The sequence below is a fragment of the Gopherus evgoodei genome, chromosome 16, assembly GCF_007399415.2.
Source record: "Gopherus evgoodei ecotype Sinaloan lineage chromosome 16, rGopEvg1_v1.p, whole genome shotgun sequence".
NCBI lineage: Eukaryota > Metazoa > Chordata > Testudines > Testudinidae > Gopherus > Gopherus evgoodei.
The window spans coordinates 2,738,371-2,753,056 of record NC_044337.1 but is presented as its reverse complement, the minus strand read 5'-3'; the positions used below and the strand labels follow the sequence as shown (position 1 = coordinate 2,753,056).

General features: G+C 48.7%; 1 protein-coding gene across 5 annotated transcripts in view; it reads right to left on the bottom strand.

Moving 5' to 3' along the window:
• Positions 1-14,686, bottom strand: part of RABL6 (RAB, member RAS oncogene family like 6) — a 110,677-nt gene that overhangs the window by 23,559 nt on the left and 72,432 nt on the right. For all 5 annotated transcript variants that reach the window (XM_030536108.1, XM_030536105.1, XM_030536106.1 and 2 more), the window contains 2 exons: positions 8,869-9,230; positions 4,399-4,555 (listed from right to left, as the gene is read on the bottom strand). In XM_030536108.1, coding sequence (XP_030391968.1) covers positions 4,399-4,555; positions 8,869-9,230 — 519 coding nt within the window. The remainder of the gene's footprint in view (positions 1-4,398; positions 4,556-8,868; positions 9,231-14,686) is intronic.

Below are 14,686 nucleotides of genomic sequence, written 5' to 3'. Positions count from 1 at the left end.
TTGGGCACATTAAGCAATGGACACAGACTGTCGAAGATTGATCGTATCAGATGTACGTGTGCTTCTACCTGTGCCCTGGAGCAGCCCTTGACAAGCCAGTCATCAAGATACGGGAACATCGGCATCTGCCATCTCCTTAGAAAGGCGGCCACAACCAGCTTGCACTTGGTGAACACCTGAAGGGCCACTGACAGGCCAAAGGGAAGGACCGTAAACTGGAAATGGTTGTGGTTCACTACGAACCTGAGAAAATGTCCATGGGACGGGACTATAGATACGTGGAAGTACACATCCTTCAAGTTGAGGGCGGCATACTAGCCCCCAGATCCTGGGAGGGGATGATGGCAGTCGAAGAGATCATGTGGAACTTGAATATGGCTCTGAGACATCCTTTGGCGCTGGGGATTAGGAAGTATCAAGAGTAAAAACCCTTTCTCCTTAGCTCCTGAGGGACCTTCTCTACTGTTCCTGCAGCTAGGAGCGTTTGCACCGCCTGCATGAGATGTTGCTCGTGAGACAAGTCCCTGAAGAGGGATGAGTGGAGCAAAAATGGAGAGAATATTCCCATGCCTACCATGTGGAGAACCCAGCAGTCTGAGGTTATCTGGGCCTATGCACGATAGGAGATTCAGAAAACAAAGGGAAGGATCCGGTTACTGGACTGGTGCATCGTCCCTGGGTGCACCCTCAAAAGGCATGCTTGGAGGACTGCTTTGCTGAGCCCTGGCGTTGACTGGTGGCAGATGGGGAGATTTGCACCTGTTATTCCTGCCCTACTTCCTGAAGAAATCCTGTGTAGGCTGGGAAGGGTAGAAACACAAAGGCGATTGGGGCTTGAAATGCTTCAGCTGAGTAGTGGGAGTATGCAGGCCCAGAGAGTTCAGTGTTGCCCTTGAACCCTTTACACTATGGAGTTTGGAGTCCATCTGCTCTAAAAACAACCCCAAGCCAACAAAAGGCAGGTCTTGTATTGTCTGCTGGACCTCTAGGGGGAGGCCCGTCACTTGGAGCCATGAACTTCTTCTCATGTATATGGCAGAGGACACGGTTCATGTGGCCAAGTCCACCGTGTCCACTAAGGCCTGCAAAGAGGTCCATGCCATTGCCTTGCTGTCCTCCACCACAGCTGCAAACTTTGATCTAGAGTCTGCAGGAATCAGCTCCTTAAACTTCATCCAGGTATTCCACCAATTGAAGTTATATTTGCTCAAAATTGCTTGCTGGTTAGCAATCCGAAGTGGAGTACACATTCCTGCCGAAGAGGTCCAGCTTCTTTGAGTCCTTGGATTTTGGGGTTGGGTCCTGCTGCCCCTGCCTTTCTCTCTCATTCATAGCTGCTACCACCAGCAACCCCAGCTACAGATGAGTAAACAGGTATCTTACCCTTTTGAAGGTACAAAATACTTCCTTTCTACCCCCTTAGCTGTAGGGGGGAAAGAAGCAGGAGTCTGCCACAAGGTCTTCGTGATGGTCTGCATGTTTTTTATGAGGGATAATGCTACCCTTGAGAGCCCCTCAGGGGCTAGGATGTCCACCATGGGGTCTACTGACTCGACCACCTCCTCGACCTGGAGCCCCTGATGGGCTGTACTGTCAATGGGGGGCGGAGCAGAAGATGACCATCCTGCCCCTGCCTTATCGGGAGAAGAAGACGATCACACCCTAGGCGGTACTGGACTCTCCTGGTACCCTGCTATTGTCCCTGCCCAGTGCCTTATTGTTCGGTGCCAGTCAAGGCGTTGGTATCTAGAAGGGGCTCTGCACTGGGGTCTGAAGCTGTCTCGATGCCTTGTGGTGGGAGATGGTTCGGGGTGGTGGAGGGGCACGCTCTTCTGAAATTACCGACTGTGGGCCTGTGGAATAGGTACCACAGGCCTGATAGTATGCCGATGACATGGGCTCCTGCCACTGTGTCAGCCCCGGTACCATAGGGGGGACTCAATCTGTCTCCTGTCTACAGCAGCGCTGTTCTGACCGGTACCAGCTGTGTCTTGAGTAATAGGACTCTGCCTCTGAGTCCGATGACTGTGATGCCAAGCGCTGTCAGTCCCAGATGCTCTCACTGTGGGCGAGCACCCTCTACTGTTCTTCTTGTGCCTCTTGTGAGGCAGCGGTGAGTGTGAGCAGTGCCAAGTTGCTGCCACGGACTTCGGCACCAGGAAATGATGGTGCCGAGGGTCTCTAAGCATAGAGTCCTTCTTTGGTGCCATAGCTTCTCTAACAGAGGACCGCGTGCTCTGCACGGAGGTGCTCGGTGCCATGTCCTGCTTGCCCAGAGCCAGTTGGGGACGGAGAACTGCCTTCATGAGGAGTTGTTTGAGCCTGAAGTCCCTTCTCTTTTTAGTTCTAGGGCAGAACCCTTTGCAGATCCTGCAACAATCTGTTTGACGTGCTTCCCCCAGGTACCTTAGGCAGGAGTCATGGGGATAGCAATTTGGCACCGTTGGGATCGAGGCCTCGAACACCAAGAGGGGAACGAACTGAGTTTGGGAAACCCCCAAACGCTAACTAGCTATTAGCTAACTGCAACTTATACTATTTAAATATTTACAGGTTGAAGATACAGAAATCACTAGAGGAAACGCTTGCTGAAGCAAGAGACACTCAGCTCCAACAACCATCACTGGTGGTAAGATGGAACTGCGGAGGCAGTAGGTCAGCAAGGATCTATATTCAGCGACTTGAAGGCATGACTCCAGGGTGCACCCAGGTCGATCCAATGGGTACCACTAGGGGAAAAACCTTCTGAAGACTGTGCACGCGGCGTGCACACACCTACTTTGAATTGACATGAGCAAGCACTTGAACTTATGTGAAAAAAAACGCCCTCCTGATCAATGTAAGTTACACCAACAGAAGGACTGGTGTGCATAGCACTGTGTCAGTGGGAGATGCTCTCCCGCCTATATAGCTACCGCTGCTTGTTGGGCATGGTTTAATTAGGTCAATGGGAGAGCTCTCTCTTGTCAGTATAAAGCAGTTACGTGGGGGATCTTACAGCAATGCAACTGCATTGATACAGCTGTGCCACTGTAAGGTCTCTAAAGTAGACGTGGAAGCATGTCCTCTGGAATGGCGGCCGAAGCACGAAGGGGCACATGAATGTTTAGCACGTCTGGCACGTAAGTACCTTGCAGTGCCAGCTACAGAAGTGCCATTTGAATGTCTGTTCTTACTTTCAAGTGACATTGTAAATAAGCAGGCAGCATTATCTCCTGTAAATGTAAACAAAACTTGTTTGTCTTAGCAATTTGCTGAACAAGAAGTAGGACTGAGTGGACTTGTCAGCTCTAAAACTTTACATTGTTTTGGAGTGCAGTTATGTTACAAAAATAATTGACATCTACAAGTTGCGCTTTCATGATAAAGAGCATGCACTACAGCACTTGCATGAGATGAACTGAAAAATACTATTTCTTTTATCATTCTACAGTGCAAATATTTATAATAAAAAATATAAAGTGAGCACTGTACACTTTCTATTCTATGTTGTAATTAAAATCAATATATTTGAAAATGTAGAAAAATATCCAAAAATATTTAATAAATTTCAATTGGTATTCTATTGTTTAAACAGTGCGATTAAAGCTGTGATTAATCACTATTACTTTTTTTTAAGTTAATTGTGTGAGTTAACTGTGATTAATCAACAGCCCTACTTGCAATACACCCTTTCAAGCAAGAATCTCAGTTAAAGTCATATAGTGATGTAGCCTTTCAGTTTTGGAAGCACGATCAAAGCCAGAAAAAAAAAATTAGGCTAAACTAGTGGCACCACAGCTGTCTGGCATTCAAAGGGTATCAGGAAGAACAATGCTTTGGCAAGGACAAACTCATCCTGCTAATGCAGTAAATGGGATTCTTCAAGCATCTGCTGCCAGGGCAATTTACAGAAGAGAAGCAGCCAGAGCTAACAGAGGACAATAGTAGGAGAGGTTAGAAAGCAATCAGAGAGAAGTAGTGGGGAGGGGATTTGGAAATTATATAATTCACTCTGCTCTGGATGACAGTAAATTCCTGTGTGGAGTGGTTCTAAGTGGCTTTGGGACCTGGCTAATGGGAGAGAGACCCACCCTCTCTTCCCGTGAGTGATACTATAATTACGGCAAGCAGACCTGCTTGAGTTGGCAGGGATAGGTGTTGCTAGCAGGGCACGCCTCAAGCCATTTTCCTTTCCTGAATACCCAAGAAGTCAGAGAAAGTGTCTGAGATGAGGCTACCACTACTGGGACACATACACACCTTTTGGGGGTTTGCACTGTGTAGCATACTGTGTGTATTAAGAGCTGAAGGAAAATGCTGGAGTCACACAATTTCCCTCAGTCACCCAGACTGCACTTCCAAATGCTATTTCTATCCCACTCCTCTTCCCCCAACCCCAGTTCTTTTCCTCCTTACCTGTCACTTTCATTGTGGTCCTTAGTCTTAGCTATTCCCTTGTCTCTCTGAGGGATTGTATCTTCCAGAAAGCTGTGGTCCAGGCTGTCATCAGGAATAAAGTCCTCCACACTCTGCACTTTTGCAGGGACTTCACTGGGGAGAACAGTAGCAGCATCTGTAGACGGAACAGTGATCAGTTTGGCATAAATGACGCCCAGCTGGCATGGCAGAGAATTTACTCCCCTAAGCATCTCAAACCCAATGCTTCTCTAGCATGCGGACGGTCACTTGTGTGTGCAGACATGTAGCTAACAGCCACAACAGTCTTGGACATTTGCTGTGTAGCGGAAGGAATGCAACAGGCCATTCAGATCAAACGACTGCTTCGCAAGAAGGCAGCCACGAGCTGCCTTTTCCTATTGCTGGTTTAGCATGTACCAAGCTCAACTTATCTTTTCCTCTGTAAAACTCACCTATGCCACTATAACTGCAGAGGGCTGCCAGCTAATAACGGGGGTTGTGATTACAGCCAGGACTGGCTTTTTACACCTATGAACCATGCACAAAGCTAGTCCACATTAAAACTTCCTGTTACTATTCCCTTGTCTTTCACCTGGCTTTTTCACACATATGTGAGCTTGTCATTTAAACTAAACCTTTTGGGGCAAGGACTGCCACTTACTCTAGCTCTGTAAGGTACCTAGCAAGAGGCCTCCAACAGGTCAATACCCCTAGGTGTTACGTAAAATAAAAGTTGCTTTAATGGGTCTTATTTGTAGAGCAATCTTTACTCTTCTCCTAGGTTAATTTGCACCCCAGATTCTTAAGAAACACAAAGACAAGCCTAACAGGGAGTTTTGCAAGGGAGTTGGGAAGGGAAGGGGGGGTCCCTTGTCGGTCCTACCTGTTCCCTTGTAGTCCCCTTAAAACCTATACTCCAAACCATATTCCAAAACCCCTTGCTTTAAACCACCCTTTCATTAACTGGGAGACAATGCAGGCAGAAGCCCAGCAGCAGAGTGGGGGCTATCCAGTTCATTGCACTGAGTGTAGCATGTATGACTACCTGCCCTGTGGGCGGGTGACATATGTGTGCAGTCAGTGAAAGGAGCTCCTGGCCCTCAGAGACCACGTACGGACTTTGGAGGCCAGGGTGGCGGAACTGGAGGAGCTAAGAGAGGCAGAGAGGTATATTGATGAGGCTTTCCAGGACACTGTAGAATTGTCCCATCTCCGCTCAGACAGTCTGTGTGCTGTTGAGGAGGAAGAAAGGCCCAGGGAAGCGGAGCAGTCAATGGGAGCAGAGGGAAACCTTCCCACAGTTGGGACCCTCCTTCCAGATGGTGCTGGGGTTGCCTCTCGCACTGAGGTTACCTCTCCGGGGGACGGAACTCCAGTTGCTGGGAAAAGGCAGGTGTTAGTAATGGGAGATTCGATCATTAGAAACATAGATGGCTGGGTTTGTGATGACCGGGAGAACCATATGGTGACTTGCCTCGGATCTCTCGAGGCATCTAGACAGACTTGTGTGTAATGCTGGGGAGGAGCCGGTGGTCGCGGTACATGTAGGTACCAATGACATAGGGAAGGGAAATCGTGTCTTACTAATCTATTAGAGTTCCTTGACGGGGTCAAACAAACATGTGGACAAGAGGGATCCAGTGGACATAGTATACTTAGATTTCCAGAAAGCCTTTGACAAGGTCCCTCACCAAAGGCTCTTACGTAAATTAAGCTGTCATGGGATAAAAGGGAAGGTCCTTTCATGGATTGAGAACTGGTTAAAAGACAGGAAACAAAGGGTAGGAATTAACGGTAAATCCTCAGAATGGAGAGGGGTAACTAGTGGTGTTCCCCAAGGTCAGTCCTAGGACTAATCCTATTCAATTTATTCATAAATGATCTGGAGAAAGGGGTAAAAAGTGAGGTGGCAAAGTTTGCAGATGATACTAAACTACTCAAGATAGTTAAGACCAAAGCAGATTGTGAAGAACTTCAAAAAGATCTCACAAAACTAAGTGATTGGGCAACAAAATGGCAAATGAAATTTAATGTGGATAAATATAAAGTAATGCATACTGGAAAAAAATAACCCCAACTATACATACAATATGATGGGGGCTAATTAAGCTACAAATCAGGAAAAAGATCTTGGCATCATCATGGATAGTTCTCTGAAGATGTCCACGCAGTGTGCAGAGGTGGTCAAAAAAGCAAACAGGATGTTAGGAATCATTAAAAAGAGGATAGAGAATAAGACTGAGAATATATTATTGCCCTTATATAAATCCATGGTACGCCCACATCTCGAATACTGTGTACAGATGTGGTCTCCTCACCCTAAAAAAGATATTCTAGCACTAGAAAAGGACAACTAAAATGATTAGGGGTTTGGAGAGGGTCCCATATGAGGAAAGATTAAAGAAGCTAGGCCTCTTCAGCTTGGAAAAGAGGAGACTAAGGGGGGATATGATAGAAGTATATAAAATCATGAGTGATGTGGAGAAAGTGGATAAGGAAAAGTTATTTACTTATTCCCATAATACAAGAACTACGGGTCACCAAATGAAATTAATAGGTAGCAGGTTTAAAACAAATAAAAGGAAGTTCTTCTTCACACAGCACACAGTCAACTTGTGGAACTCCTTACCTGAGGTGGTTGTGAAGGCTGGGACTATAACAATGTTTAAAAGGGATCTGGACAAATTCATGGTGGCTAAGTCCATAAATGGCTATTAGCCAGAATGGGTAAGGAATGGTGTCCCTAGTCTCTGTTTCTCAGAGGATGGTGATGGACGGCAGGAGAGAGATCACTTGATCATTACCTGTTAGGTTCACTCCCTCTGGGGCACCTGGCATTGGCCACTGTAGGTAGACAGGGTGCTGGGCTAGATGGACCTTTGGTCTGACCCGGTACGGCCGTTCTTATGTGGCCATCCTGCCCAGCCCCTGAGCTCCTGTCCGGGGATGCTAGCCCCTGGCCTCTCCCCTGCTGTCCCGTTCCCCCGTAGCAATGCTGCTGCATGGGCAGCATGGCTGGCTCCGCCCAGGCCGCAGGGCTGTGAACCTGAGCGGGATGGTAAGGGAATGGGGGCTCGCCAGGGGCAGTTAGGGGACAGGGAGCAAGGGGCGGCTGGATGGGGTGGAGGTTCAGGGGGACGGTCAGGGGACAGGGAACAGGGGGAATTGGATAGGCATGGGAGTCCAGAGGGCCTGTCAGGAGGCAAGGGTGTGGATAAGGGTCAGGGCAGTCAGGGGACCGGGGGAGTTGAATAGGGGGTGGGGTCCTGGGGAGGGCAGTTAGGGGACAAGGAGCAGGGAGGTTGGATGGGTCAGGAGTTCTGAGGGGGGTAGTCAGGGAGCGAGGGGTGGGAAGGAGCGGATAGGGGGCAGGGGCCAGGCTGTTTGGAGAGGCACAGCCTTCCCTACCTGGACCTCCATACAGTTTTGCAACCCCAGTGTGGCCCTTGGGCCAAAAAGTTTGCCCACCATTGATGTGGAGAATTAAAACTCAACTTGAGTGTGCATTTTGAGCGCCTCCCCTTTCTGTGGGTGTCTTTATAGCTTTCTGAACTCCGTAGAGTGACAGTTTGAAGGAGGAGGTTATTTAGCAAAGGGTGACTCAAACCCGTCATGCTAATCGCTAGGCAGAGGCAGCTCCAGTCAGCTTTGTAAGTAAAGTGAACGTGATGGGAAAATTAAGGTCTAGCTCAGTAGAAATGAAAGCAATGAACAGCCCTGGATGCCTCTGCACTGGGACTCTATCTGTCTGATACTAGTTCTCCATGACCTTTACATTACTTTGCTCCGCTGTTTACCATGGGCCACTCTCCCCCTCATGCCAGCTCTGCTGGTGCATATTTCCCCAGAGGAGAATCTACTGTAGAGCTAGCACAGTGCTGCGGTTGTGTGACCACTTCAAATTTCTGGCTGAATGATTATGTTCCTTAAATACAAACAGCAGACTGCTCTTTGTTAACATGCAAGTGTGTTTTGCAGCTGCCATAGTTACATACAGGCAGCGGCTGCATGGGTTTCTATTACCATTTGGATTTTGATGCTAGTGGCACAGGCCCAGCAGTGGGGAAGGGGACACTCCTACTCAGAAACTGACAGTTTATTACTTTCCCCAGGAGCCCTCTACATCTAACCCCTCCCAGCCTTGAAGTTCAACATCAGAGCCACCATTCTGCTGCTGGAGGGGGGTCCCACCCAGAGGCTGGTGTGAGCACTGCTGGAGGCACAAGGCAAATCAAGCAAGGCAGCTGAAAGAAAAGAATGAAGCAACTGCACTATTCTTTGGATTTATACTGAACAAATATAAGCCTGGCATTGCTAAGACACGAGGGCTGCCTGCTCTGCCTGCCACAGGGAACAGGAGGGGTACAGCAAAGAAATTAGGACAGCGGGGAAGTGCAATATTGTAAGTATGCCCATGCACCTGCGACCAGACAGCAAAGTCCACATTCTCTCTGCGTCAGCACCTACCTGGCGGGGGAGGAGACATCTCTGGTGCCGGAGAAGTTCCAAAGAGGCGGGAGATAATGCTGCGCTTTTGCAGTGGGACTGCAACAGGCGTTGCTGGAGAGGCTGCAGCTGGGGACGATGTGTGTGGTAGCTGAGCCTCTAGTGGAGGCACGGGTGACAAGGAGGATGGAGGCTCAGGGGATGTTGCGTTGGCAGGCAGCTGCTGAGGTGGTGGTGGCTGGGGGGTACCAGGACTGGAACTGTCTGTTGATGTGCAGCTGGGAGGTACTATGGGTGACTGGGAGCCAGAGGAAGGGCTCTGTCCATTAGTCGCCATTGGGGATGCGTGTCCTCGACTTCGGGCTTCCATCATTTCAAGGAAGCTGCAGGAAAGAATGGATTGCAAACATAAGGCCTGGCCCAGCAAACTCCCATTAACAACACTGTTTCTCTGGCTGCAGCCCAGGACTAGGAGCCAGGAGAGCAGGGTTCCAGGCCCAGTGCTGCCAATGACTTCCTGGGCAAACTTAGACAAATCACTTCACCTCTCTGTGCTCATCCCATATGGAAACCGAGCACACAATGGGGACTGACGGTTAATCAGTGTTTGAGAAAGTGCAATGAGCTCCTTGGATGGAAGGCACCAAGATACGCGAAGGGTTAGTATCTACAGGTCATCACTCCATGTTTGTACAGTAAGTTCTCTGGCACAAGTTTCCGGGAGAAAGCCCTGTACAGAAACTCAACAGTCACGTCACTCTCAGACCGTGGTTCCCAACTTTTTCTCTGCTGCAGCACACCTTGATACCTTTAATTATTAATTGTAGTGTGCCTCAAATAATTAATCATTTCTTCTCAGTCCCAAAATAGTCTTCCCAAGGGTGTGTAACTTTTTTGGTGTTTTTAAATGCAATATAATTAAGTCCCACTCAGTATTGCCAAACTCAAGAGATCAAAAAATAAATGAGTCAGACCTCAACACATCTGGAGATTGTAAATTACCGCATATTTTGGGAGCCAAAGATATATTGTTTTTTCAGTCTAACAATTGGTGAACTGCTCCTGCCCCTCCCCAAAGAGACTGTTAGTGCTGCCCATGTTCCCAAATATATTGGGTACAAGGATTTGGCCCGTGCTGCAGGAGATCTCACCCCCACATCTACCCATCCCCTGCCAAGCAATGAATTCTGCCCCCCAACTTCCAAATCAATCCTGTGCCTTTAGTATCCAAATCAGTTCTCCAGCTCCCATCAGTTCTGTACTCACCCTTCCCCAGTCCAGCCCCCATCTCACCCCAATTCTGCCCCACTCCCACTTCTGCCTCCCCAGCTCCCCACCTCACAAATAGCCCCCTAGCCCCCAGTTCAGCTCCTCCAACCTCACCTCTGCTTCTCCTGAAGGAGAAGAGGAACGTGATGAAGAACAGTCAACACAGATTCACCAAGGGCAAGTAATACCTGACCAACCTGATTGCCTTCTATGATGAGATAACTGGCTCTGTGGATATGGGGAAAGTGGTGGATGTGATATAGCTTGACTTTAGCAAAGCTTCTGATATGGTTTCCCACAGTATTCTTGCCAGCAAGTTAAAGCATGGGCTGGATGAATGGACTATAAGGTGGATAGAAAGCTGGCTAGATCGTCGGGCTCAACGCGTAGTGATCAACGGCTCCATGTCTAGGTGGCAGCCGGTATCAAGCGGAGTGCCCCGGGGTGGTCCTGGGGCTGGTTTTGTTCAACATCTTTATTGATGAATTGCACCCTCAGCAAGTTCGCAGATGACACTAAGCTGAGGGGGAGAGGTAGATATACTGGAGGGTAGGGATAGGGTCCAGAGTGATCTAGAGAAATTGGAGGATTGCGCCAAAAGAAATCTGATGAGGTTCAACAAGGCCAAGTGCACAGTCCTGCACTTAGGACGGAAGAATCCCATGCACTGCTACTGGCTGGGGACCGACTGGCTAAGCAGCAGTTCTGCAGAAAAAGACCGGGGGATTACAGTGGATGAGAAGCTGGATGAGAGTCACCAGTGCGCCCTTGTTGCCAAGATGGACAATGGCATATTGGGCTGTATTAGTAAGAGCATTGCCAGCAGATTGAGGGAAGTGATTATTCCCTTCTATTTGGCACTGGTGAGGCCACATCCGGAGTAGTGTGTCCAGTTTTGGGGCCCCCACTACAGAAGGGATGTGGACAAATTGGAGAGAGTCCAGCGGAGGGCAACGAAAATGATTAGGGGGCTGGGGCACATGACTTATGAGGAGAGGCTGAGGGAACTGGGATTGTTTAGTCTGCAGAAGAGAAGACTGGGGGGAGATTTGATAGCAGCCTTCAACTACCTGAAGGGGGTTCCAAAGAGGACAGCGCTCGGCTGTTTTCAGTGGTAGCAGATGACAAAACAAGAAGCAGCGGTCTCAAGTTGCTGTGGGGGCAGGTCTAGCTTGGATATTAGGAAACACTATTTCACTAAGAGGGTGGTGAAGCACTGGAATGGGTTACCTAGGGAAGTGGGGGAATCTGGTTTTTAAGGTCAGATTTGACAAAGCCCTGGCTGGGATGATTTAGTTGGTGTTGGTCCTGCTTTGAGCAGGGGGTTGGCCTAGATGACCACCTGAGGTCTCTTCCAACCCTAATATTCTATGATTCTATGCTGGGAAATTGGCAACAGGGATGGATCAGTTGATGATTACCTGTTTTGTTCATTCCCTCTGGGACACTGGCATTAGTCACTGTCGGCAGACAGGATACTGGGCTAGATGGACCTTTGGTCTGACCCAGTGTGGCCATTCTTATGTTCTTATGTTAACAGAAAGATTTTAAATGGCAATAGCTTCTGCTAAACTATGAAATGGCCATAGAATAAGGTAGAGCAGCCATATGAAGTTAAGCTGAAAGATGCAAGGATGATCCCTAAATGAGAACTTCCACCTAGGAGTTCCAACAGATGCTGTGGACACTGCTTATATTTCACTAAGCTGAACTAGCTCTCACGTGCAGAAGCTATGAATTTAAATACATCCCTGATAACATCAGCAGCCTCAGCAATCACTGTGTGCAGCAAACAGACAGTGAATATACCACTACCTGACACAGATCACCACAACATCCTTTGGGAGACCAAAACCAGCCCACCTTCTCCAGTAGAGAGATTCCCAGTTGCGAAATAGCAGCTTGATCTAAAATCCCTCAAGGCCCCTTTGAAGAGAGGATTTAATGGGGTCAGGAGGGCGATCATGTGCTTTATAATCAGTAACTATAGAGCCATCATGAACAGCCAAGGAACTGGCTTGCCTCACAAGGAGACAACGCTCACGTTAAGTTACAACCTGCTAGGAATCCAGCTTTTGCTGGAGCAAAAGCGCTCCGTTTCATAGTATCAGGGCTGGAACGTACCTCAGGAGGTCATCTACTCCCATCCCCTGCTCAAAGCAGAACCAACCTCAACTAAATCATCCCAGCCAGGGTTTTGTCAAGCTGGGCCTTAAAAACCTCTAAGGATGGAGATTCCACCACCTCCCTAGGTAACCCATTCCAGTGCTTCACCACCCTCCTAGTGAAAAAGTTTTTCTTAATATCCAACCTAAACCTCCCCCACTGCAACTTGAGACCATTACTCCTCATTCTGTCGTCTGTCACCACTGAGAACAGTCTAGATCCAGCCTCTCTGGAACCCCCTTTCAGGTAGTTGAAAGCAGCTATCAAATCCCCCCTCATTCTTCTCTTCTGCAGACTAAACAATCCCAGTTCCCTCAGACTCTCCTCATAAGCCATGTGCTCCAGCCCCCTAATCATTTCTGTTGATGTCCGCTGGACTCTTTCCAATTTTTTCACATCCTTCTTGTAGTTTGGGGCCCAAAACTGGACACAGTACTCCAGATGAGGCCTCACCAATGGCAAATAGAGGGGAATGATCATATCCCTCGATCTGCTGGCAATGCCTCTACTTATACAGCCCAAAATGCCATTAGCCTTCTCGGCAACAAGGGCACACTGTTGACTCATATCCAGTTTCTCATCCACTGTAACCCCTAGGTCCTTTTCTGCAGAACTGCTGCCTAGCCACTAGGTCCCTAGTCTGTAGCAGTGCATGGGATTCTTCCATCCTAAGTGCAGGACTCTGTACTTGTCCTTGTTGAACCTCATCAGATTTCTTGTGGCTCAGTCCTCTAATTTGCCTAGGTCCCTCTGTATCCTATCCCTATCCTCCAGCGTATCGACCACTCCTCTCAGTTTAGTGTCATCTGCAAACTTGCTGAGGGTGCAATCCATGCCATCCTCCAAATCATTAATGAAAATATTGAACAAAACCAGCCCCAGGATCAACCCTTGGGGCACTCTAGTTGGCAGCCAGTATCAAGCAGACAAGAAGCAACTGATCATTACCAGTTGAGCCTGATGATCGAGCCAGCTATCTATCCACCTTACAGCCCAAGAGCTGAATAGCTCAGCATTAACAACCTCAGACAGTTATGAAAGCTGAACAGTTCACAAGCAATCCAGTAAGCAAGGGGCTCATCAGCAGATAACCGCAGATCATGTTTGCGGATTGCAGATCAACTGCAGATACAAGTTTTGGGATGACAAGCAATTAATAATTGTTTCTTCTCATTCCCAAAATGGTCTTCTCAGGGTTGTGCAACTTTCTCCGCTGTTTTAAAATGCAATATAATTAAGTGCCACTCACAGTATCACCAACCTCAAGAGATCAAAAAATAAATGAGACAGACCCCAACAAATCATCAGATTGGCCCCCAAAATAGGCTTTACTCATCTGACCACGTACAACAGCAACCTGTGGAGGTTTCCTAACAGGCTCCACATCAAACCTGGGGCAGGATGGAGATTCCTTAAAGAAACAAAGGACACCTGACTATCTGAACCCATCCCCCTGCCACCCAGCATGGCCCCGTCAGCTAGCTCTCTGGGGTGACAGCCCCCCACTGATGTGGATTGCACCTCGGAATATCATATCCTCCCTCTGCAATGAGCTTTTCTGAACTTGCCTGTAGCAGATCACTTGCTACGAGCAAGATGGCAAACATAAGCCAGCACAGAAACAGACCTGATTATATGGGAGGTTAAAGGTCACAAGGCTAGGACTAGGACCAGAGGGTTTCCTGAATGTGCTTTTATACTCCAGAGAGCCAGCTGCCAGGGCCATTGCCTCTGCTGAGACTGCTATCAAGGAGGCTAATTAGCACCACACTGTGGTGACTGTATGGATACATCTATTGTGAAGTCCTCCTATGTCCCCACTCAGCATCAAGGATTTTTGCCTTGAACTAGCCCTCGACTCCAACAAGGAGATTTGAATCCACAGGATAAGTTCTGGGGGAATTTTGCGCCACTTGCACATCTGCAGAATTCATGTCCGCCACAGAATAACAGTGACACAGAGGCTGCAAAAGGGGTCACAGTCCCCTCTCCGGCAGCAGTCCCAAGTGGGTGCATCGGTTTGGCTGTTGGGAGCAGCCAGGAGAAACGTAACTCACCACCTCGTGGGGATGGGGGCTGAGCATGCGTGACTCTGTCCCTCTCGCTTGCTATTGCCGTGCACCTGGCACAGAGAGGAAGGAGGCCTGGCCCTTGCACTGTGTGAGGGTTGGGTGCAGCCTCGTCACAGAGTCCATGTCCGAGGGGAGAGGGGCGATCCCCCACCACTGTGCAAGCTAGTGGGTTGTGCTCCCCACTTGGAAGCATCCCCAGTGTGCACCCCTTGTCCCTGTCACTGTGCCCACTCTGCAGAGGCATGGGGCTGACACAAGCAGCTGTGGAGAAGCCGTAGGGAGCCCTGGCCAGGGGCACCACTTATGGAAAGCAAAGGGGGCACCTCCTTCCT